Source organism: Neomonachus schauinslandi, chromosome 10 (genome assembly GCF_002201575.2).
Source record: "Neomonachus schauinslandi chromosome 10, ASM220157v2, whole genome shotgun sequence".
NCBI classification, from domain to species: Eukaryota; Metazoa; Chordata; class Mammalia; order Carnivora; family Phocidae; genus Neomonachus; species Neomonachus schauinslandi.
The window spans coordinates 48,424,266-48,431,984 of record NC_058412.1 but is presented as its reverse complement, the minus strand read 5'-3'; the positions used below and the strand labels follow the sequence as shown (position 1 = coordinate 48,431,984).

General features: G+C 50.2%; 1 protein-coding gene and 1 long non-coding RNA gene across 2 annotated transcripts in view; both read right to left on the bottom strand.

Annotated features, from left to right (window-relative positions):
* LOC110588835 overlaps positions 1–999 on the bottom strand; it is a 3,864-nt gene extending 2,865 nt beyond the window's left edge. Inside the window, exon 1 of the long non-coding RNA XR_002480840.1 lies at positions 956–999. This is a non-coding gene — a long non-coding RNA (uncharacterized LOC110588835). The remainder of the gene's footprint in view (positions 1–955) is intronic.
* A 1,774-nt stretch (positions 1,000–2,773) lies between these two features.
* The window catches only part of C10H2orf81 (chromosome 10 C2orf81 homolog), a 5,529-nt gene continuing 583 nt past the window's right edge, over positions 2,774–7,719 (bottom strand). Inside the window, exons 2-4 of the mRNA XM_021699219.1 lie at positions 4,636–4,866; positions 4,321–4,542; positions 2,774–4,153 (exon numbers count right to left, since the gene is read on the bottom strand). Coding sequence (XP_021554894.1) covers positions 2,774–4,153; positions 4,321–4,542; positions 4,636–4,866 — 1,833 coding nt within the window. The remainder of the gene's footprint in view (positions 4,154–4,320; positions 4,543–4,635; positions 4,867–7,719) is intronic.

Here is a 7,719-nt window from a genome sequence, read left to right as displayed (position 1 = left end):
AAATAAATAAATAAATAAATAAATAAATAAATAAATAAATAAATAAATAAAAAGAGAGAGAGAGAAGGGGAAGAGAGAAGACAGTTTAAGAAAATACAACTAGGCAAGGTGCAGACAGGGTGTGACAATTTGTCGAAAGGGGGAAAAAAGTTACTACTTGCGAACTCATACATAGAGTTTTGCCTTGCTCTTTGTTCCCTTTCCAGTTGGGGATAATTTAATCAGCCACTAAAGAGCCCATGAGATCCTGGCAACATGAATTGCCTCCCAAGAAAGTCACGGGTAGCTGATTTTCAAGGAGAGGAGGAGACTTTTTAAAATGTAATCCCTTTTGTACACTTTCAATTTTGTGTTTTGGACACATATTACCTAACCCAAACACTTGGTTTTATTTTAAAGAGGCTATTACACAGTCCAGGAGAAAATGTTAGGAAGAAGGCGCCTGCCCCTCTCTCTGCCCCAGCCTCCCCAGGAAGAACCCAAACTTCCTTAATCAGAAAGTATTAAAAAATCAGAAAGCCAAAGGACTTGGGCCCAGGACAGAGATGAGTTCTGTCTAGATTCCTGGTGGATCTTGAGCTACTTGAGAGCAGGAAGTAGGTCTTCTTGGTGTCTATGTTCCTAGCGGTCTAGTGCTCCCCTAAGAAGCTTTTGTTGAGATGACGGACTCAACTGGCCTAGCTAAAACTCAGAGCTGGGGAAAGGAGAGGTGGGATCTTAAATCCCCTTGCTGGTTATATTTGGGGCTGACTGATTTCATTACCAGCCTCCGACTCCTGACTTGTGTCAGGTGGGTTCCCTTGCTGTGTGTGGGGAAAAGGCATACTGGGTCATCACTCAGTGAGCAGCTGGGGCCAAGGGAAAGGAAGTGGCCATGGAGACAGTAAGCCATGAAAATGCCAGGGGAATGGAGAAGCAAGGGTGGCACAGAAGGGAGGCACCCATTCTTCCTTACCTTGGAGTAGATTTGTAAGCAAGAAGGGCCCAACATAGTTGGTGGCAAAGGTGAGATCAAGGCCCTCTGGGGTAAGTGTCTTGGGGAATCCTGGGAGGAGATGAGAACACAGGTAGTGGGTAATGGAAGGAGACAAGATTTGGGAGATAGATTGGCGTTCAGTAGATACGGCACAGGAATATGTATGTGCAAGGATGGGGCCAAAAACTTAAGGGAGGCTTTTTAGGGTCATGTATGAATTCAAGTTTTTCAGCAGGATGCACAGGTTAGGTTTGGTGGATGCCTGTTTTAGGGTCCCTGAGCCAGAAAGGAGCCTCCTGACATGTGTCCGGGGGAAACATACCGCAGATTCCAGCATTGTTAACCAGCAGATGTATCTCAGGAGCCTCCTGCAGAAGCCACTGGGCAAATCTCCGGATGGAGGCCATAGAGCTCAAGTCCACCTGGCCAAGCAGGAGGCAGTTGCCCTTTGAGGCTACTTGGATCTCAGCCAGAGCTTGCTGTCCATGCTCCTGGTTACGGCAGGCAAGGATCACACGGGCCCCACGGCGGGCCAGCTCCTGGGATACAGCCTTCCCGATGCCTATAGGAGGGCAGCTTCAAAGTAGGCTAGCCGGGGAGTGATGAGAGGTGCTGGTCTACACCCCCACCCTCCCCAGTGGGGCTGCGGGGCACTGAGGCACCTAGTGAGGTAGCAGGATGAGAAGAGAACTCACCACTGTTGGCACCAGTCACCACTGCTGTCTTCCCAGTTAGGTCTGTGGAGCACTGCTGGAGGTCCCAAAGATAAGACTCATGCCAGAGTCGCACACTTAGTCTAAGCAGGAAGACCAGCATGAGCAGGACAGAGCCAGGGCTCCAGACCAGGGTGCTGAGTAGAGACCACTGCGACATAGCAAAGACTTGCTGGTTGGCCACCAGAAGAGCTGGCTGCAGTACAGGTAAGCTGGGGAGGAGCTAGTCAAAGCTGAGCGGGGATTAGCAATCAGGCAGGTTCGGTGCCTAGGACACAAAATTTAAAGAGGCTACTCACTCTCAGATTTGGTCAAGCACCCTGCTTGGACTTGGGAGTGCATTCTACCTTAAATTGCAAGCCTTGGACACCTGATTGCCTCACTGCTATCTTTGGCCCAGAGTCAGTGCTTCTCTGAGCCAGTATAGGCTGATGGTTGCCTCCAAGTGAAACTAAGCTGAATTGATGAATTCCAGGGATTGGAAAAGCAAAATATCAAATTCCTCCTGTCTTTTTTTTTTTTTTTAAAGATTTTATTTATTTATTTGACAGAGAAAGAGATAGCGAGAGCAGGAACACAAGCAGGGGGCGTGGGAGAGGGAGAAGCAGGCTTCCCGCCAAGCAGAGAGCCCGATGCGGGACTCGATCCCAGGACCCTGGGACCATGACCTGAGCCGAAGGCAGTCGCTTAACCGACTGAGCCACCCAGGCGCCCCTCTCCTGTCTTTAATCAATGTGTACTTAAGCAGAGCCGTCAGCTTACTCCCCTACTGCAAGGAGGCTCTGAGTGATTCCAACTGAGGCAGACCCCTCTTGCAGCCCTTATGTCTACTCCTCTGTGGAGAGGGGGATGGTTCTCCAGAATGCCTCTGCTGGGGAGCAACGGTAACCCTAGTGCAAGGTCTCCCAAGGGTGGAAAGGGGGTTATTCCCTGGAAGCAGTGTTCTATATTCTTCTAGGACTGTAGGACAACTGCTCCTGAGTGAGCACCCTTGGAAGAAACTGACAGAGACATCAGGTCAACCCTTAAGGCAACTCAGGTGTTTATTCTGGCAAGCAGAAAGAAGGAACCGACTGCCTGAGCTTCAGGGCCCAAAATAGGGCAGGTGCTTGGGGAGCAGTGACCACACTTTGGGGGTTGGGTTCTTCATTAGTTGTCTCACAGACACCTGAGGCTTTGGGGCACCTGTCTGGATGGGATGCTGCTCAATGGGAAGAGAGGTGCCACTTTCTTTGTCCTCCTGCTGGGATACTGCAGCCCTGAGCAGCACCTGGGTGGTTGGGTTCCACATGCTCACACCAGGAGCCAGCTTCATTGTGTCAGGCAGCAACACGGGCTTCCACATCACCTGGGATGTGGCCTCAAGGACTCGGGGTGCTGTATGTGGCCACCTGTGAGGATCCTGACGCTGCCAGGAGCTGGGATCCAGGCCCTGTGGATTTACGCGGCTGCGGCCAGCCCTCATCTCGCCCAGCGACTCAGCCTCGCCCTCCCAGCCACTGGGCCACTTGGCACCAGGCCACATTCTGGGGCTGGGGCTCCGGGCCAGATCAGGGAAGGCCAGATGCGGCGTGGCAAGAAAGCCAAGCCCAGGTTTGGGAAAGGGCAACTTTGACCCAAAGCCTGGCGATGGCAGACCTAAGCTGAAAGTGGGGGATTGGAGGCCAGGGCCGGGGCCCAAGGTAGGGAAAGGAGCACTAGGCGGGAGAGAGAAGAAAACTGTCGGGGAGACGCGGACACCGGGTCCAGGCGCTAGCGGTCTGGCGGGAGCCTCGGGAGCCTCGGTCTTCGGAACTCTCCGGCGCCCGCGGTAGGCTTCCAGGGGGCGTGCCTCCGAGTCCGGAACCAGAACCTCGGCCAGCGGGCGCACCCAGTGGCGCGGCAGGCGCGTGGGGTCCAGACGCACCCCGGCCTTGCGGCCCACCCTGTGGGGAAGCCGGGTCCGCAGCGCGTCCGCGAACCTGGGCTGCTGTGGCTCTAATGAGGCGGAGGGGCCGAGCGCCGTGGGGACGCCAGCGGAGAGGCCCGCCCCCGACACGCCCGAGTCCACGAGGGGCACGTCCTCCTTCTTGAGCTTCAGCCAGCCCCCAGCTATGTGCGGCTGGGACGTGCAATAATAGAGGTCCTCCAGCAAGAACTGGGAGCCGGGGGGCTGTGCCCTCTGGGTCAAGGCCTGGGTGCTGGCTACCTCCAGAGAAGGTTGGGGACTGCCATCGGGAGCCATCTCCACCGACGGTTGGCGGCTCGCGTTCAAGGACCCCACCGTGGCCTGGTGGTCTCTGGCCTGGACGTCCAAGTCCTCTAAAGGACCCCCGGACCCTGTCTCCTGAAACAGCTCTGGGGTAGGTGGGGGGCCCGGAGAGACTTGCAGCTCTGGAGAATGCTCCCAAGAGTCCGTCTGCTCCTGAGAGCGTCTCACCATCCACCGTTTTCCTAAAGAGATCTGGTCCACGCTCCCTTGGTCCTAGGAAATGCATTGGGGGTAGGGGCGGAGGGTGGGTAGTGAGACGCGGGAAAGAGGAGAGAGGAACTAAGGGTAGAGGAGTCCAGGGAGGCCCTGAGGAGAAGGAAGACTCGGTGGGGCTCGGGGTAGCGGGGTGGGGGTCGAAGGGAGTTTGGGGCTGGGCTCACCTCGCCTGGGAAGGTCTCCTCCGGCCCCATCGAGGCAGGCGCATGCAGCACGGGCACTGATCCCTGAGCCCAGGCATCCGTCGTGCACGCCAAGGGTTCCTCGTCCTCGCCCCATGTGGGGTCCTCGGCCACTGCAGATTCTCCCTCGTCCCTGGCCAGGAAGCGCCACTCGGTGATCTGCAGCATGGCCTCCCGGGCCTGGCTAATGGTGAACGGAATGCACTACGGAGGTGAGAAAGGGTCTCAGCCCAGGGGGTGCCGGAGGGACGGGTGGGTGGGTGCAGATGAGTCTGGAGAACCGGGATCCAGGCCCACCTGCTGAGTCAAGTAGACTTTGAAGGCAGAGTCCATGACTTGAGCCAGCAGATCAGCCAAGATGTCCCCCACAACATCCTCTCCATCCTCTAGAGCCATGAGCGCCATCCAGTCAGCCTCCGTGAGCCGCCCAGGCACGATGTCCACCTGTGGCACCTGCACTGTAGGAGGTCGCGCCTTTTCCGCCTTGGATCGGGTCACCCCGCGGTCCCGGATCTGTCTCTCCTGCCTCTGGGAGGAAAAAACAGGGCAATCAGGCCAGGAAACAGAGAAGTGGAATGGAGAAGCAGCTACAGACTAGGAAGCAGCTTTCTCAAGCTGTCCAGTAGGAAGGAAAGCCTTCTGAAAGGAACAATTTACTAAGAGCCTACTACATGTCAAATTTATTTTAGATGTTTGACCTAGCTAATTTATTTTTGTAAGATTTATTTATCTGAGGGGGGAGGGGCAGAGGGAGAGAATCTTTCAAGCAGACTCCCTGCTGAGTGGGGAGCTGGACATGGGGCTCGATCTCTGGACCCTGAGATTATGACCTGAGCTCAAGCCAAGAGTAGGAGGCCTAACTGACTGAGCCACCCAGGCGCCCCTGACCTAGCTAATTTAATTTTCATTTAAAAAAAATTTTTTTTAAAGATTTTATTTATTTATTTGATAGAGCAAGAGAGCACAAGCAGGGGGAGCGATAGAGGGAGAGGGAGAAGCAGGCTCCCTGCCAAGCAGGGAGCTCAATGCGGGGCTCATGACCTGAGCCGAGGGCAGACGCTTAACCATCTGAGCCACCCAGGTGCCCCGTTAATTTAATTTTCATAACATCTCACTAAGCCCATTTTACAAAGAAACTGAAAGGACACAAGTTAACCATCGCTTGCTTGAGATTACAGAGTACACCCTGGCTATGTATAGCTCTACTCCACAGTCCCTGCTATTGGCACTAGTTCAAAAGGTTCAAAGTTCTTAAGAGTTCAGAAAAATTAAAGACGAGTCAATAAATGGCTAGTGCTCCTTAGAGTCTCCTCCTCTCCTCCAAATCAACTTAGATCATTTTACATCTAAATAAATTCCAGATGGATTAAAGGATATACACACACAAATGAAACAAAAACATAAACAAAAAATAAAATGTAGGAAAGAAATAGGTTAAATTGTCATATCATCTCTGGGTGAGAAAAAACTGCCTAAGCATAAAAATTATGTAAGAAATAGCTAGAGAGGTGTATACATATAGACAAAATTTTCCTATACTTATTTTTGAGACATTCCCAGTTACAAGCTGACAGTAGTTACCATTTACTGGCACTTAAGTGTATCAGTTACAAACGCTCACTCAAGTCCTACATTTTTAGACTACATACTATTTTTATCTTCATTTTACAGAATTTGTCCAGAGCACACAGCAAGGAAGTAGTGAAGTCATAATTCATATGTAGGTATGCCTGACTCTAAAGCCTGACTTTACCCTGCTTTCCAAAATAAAAAAAAAATCGCAACAAATATAAAAAAGGATAAATATCCCCAAGTATATTAAAAACTCACATAAAAAATAAAATCATAAGACCCCCAAGGATAATAAGCAAAGGACATTAACATTTCACAAAAATGGAACCATAAATGACTAATAAGCATTTGAAAAGACGTCCAACCTTCAAAAATATCAATTCCAGTTTTATGAACACATCCAAAGGCGTATCCTGAAATGAAAATAAAAACATATCCTCCAACATATTCCCCATTTATAATAGCAGAATATTAAAAACCTATGTCTAACAAAAAGAGAATATATGGCTAATTGTGTGCCCTCTATACTAAGGCATATTATGCAATGATTATAGATAATTTTAAGAAGAATTTGCAATAGGATAGGTAATGATAAATGAAAGAAACAGAATGCAAAATTACATACCAAGTATCATCTCAGATGTATAAATCAGTATATGTTAAAGAAAAGGGAAACACTAAAATTGTAACAGTGGATACGTTTCTTTCTTGTGCTCTTCTCTATTTTATAAGTTCTCTACAGTGAGTCTGTGTCCTTTTATAATCAAGAAAAATCCACATAAAAAGAAAAAGGCTAGTTCCATAAATTCATTTTAGCATAGGAAACTTACAGGGAGATTCTTGGGAGCCTCCTCACTTTCCTACAAGTCTCCCTGAACTTGGTTCCTTCCAAAATTTACCTCTAAAGGTAATCTTCTCAAATCTTTACCTCCTCACCCCCACCCAACCTTATTGCCTCCTACCAGATGTCCCCTCAAATTCATTCTCCCCCATATCTGGTGTTTCCTAAACTTTACACTGAACTCAAAATCCCTTAAGCCTCATTTCCCTTCTCTGCTAATGAAAACAGCCCTGGTGGCAAGCCCAGGGAGCAGCCCACAGCCCAGTCCAGGCTTGGCCAGAGCAGGGCAGATAGGGCTGGGAGAGGAGAGCCAGTTCCTTAGACTTACCCTCCCAGCCTCTCATGTGCCACCCCTGATAGTGACTGTACCTAGACGTGGCCTGACCAGAGAGGCCAGAGATATTATTGCACGAAGTCTCCTCAAATCTGTTTTATTTAAAAATTTCTTGGCTTGGGCGCCTGGGTGGCTCAGTTGGTTAAGCGACTGCCTTCGGCTCAGGTCATGATCCTGGAGTCCCGGGATCGAGTCCCACATCGGGCTCCCTGCTTGGCAGGGAGTCTGCTTCTCCCTCTGACCCTCCTCCCTCTCATGCTCTCTGTCTCTCATTCTCTCTCAAATAAATAAATAAAATCTTTAAAAAAAAAAAATTAAAAAAAATAAATAGAAAAAAAAACTTTAAAAAAATAAATAAAAAATAAAAATTTCTTGGCTTTTGGGGCACCTGGGTGGCTCAGTAGGTTAAGCCTCCGCACTTGATTTCAGCTCAGGCCCCGGTGTGGAGCTCCCAGTCAGCGGGGAGTCCGCTTGAGATTTTCTCCTTTCCTCTCTCTCTGCCCCTCCCCAACTCCCCCTCTCGCGCGGGCTCTCTCTCTCTAAAATAAAAAGAAATCTTAAAAAAAAAAAATTCTTGGGGCGCCTGGGTGGCTCAGTTGGTTAAGCGACTGCCTTCGGCTCAGGTCATGATCCT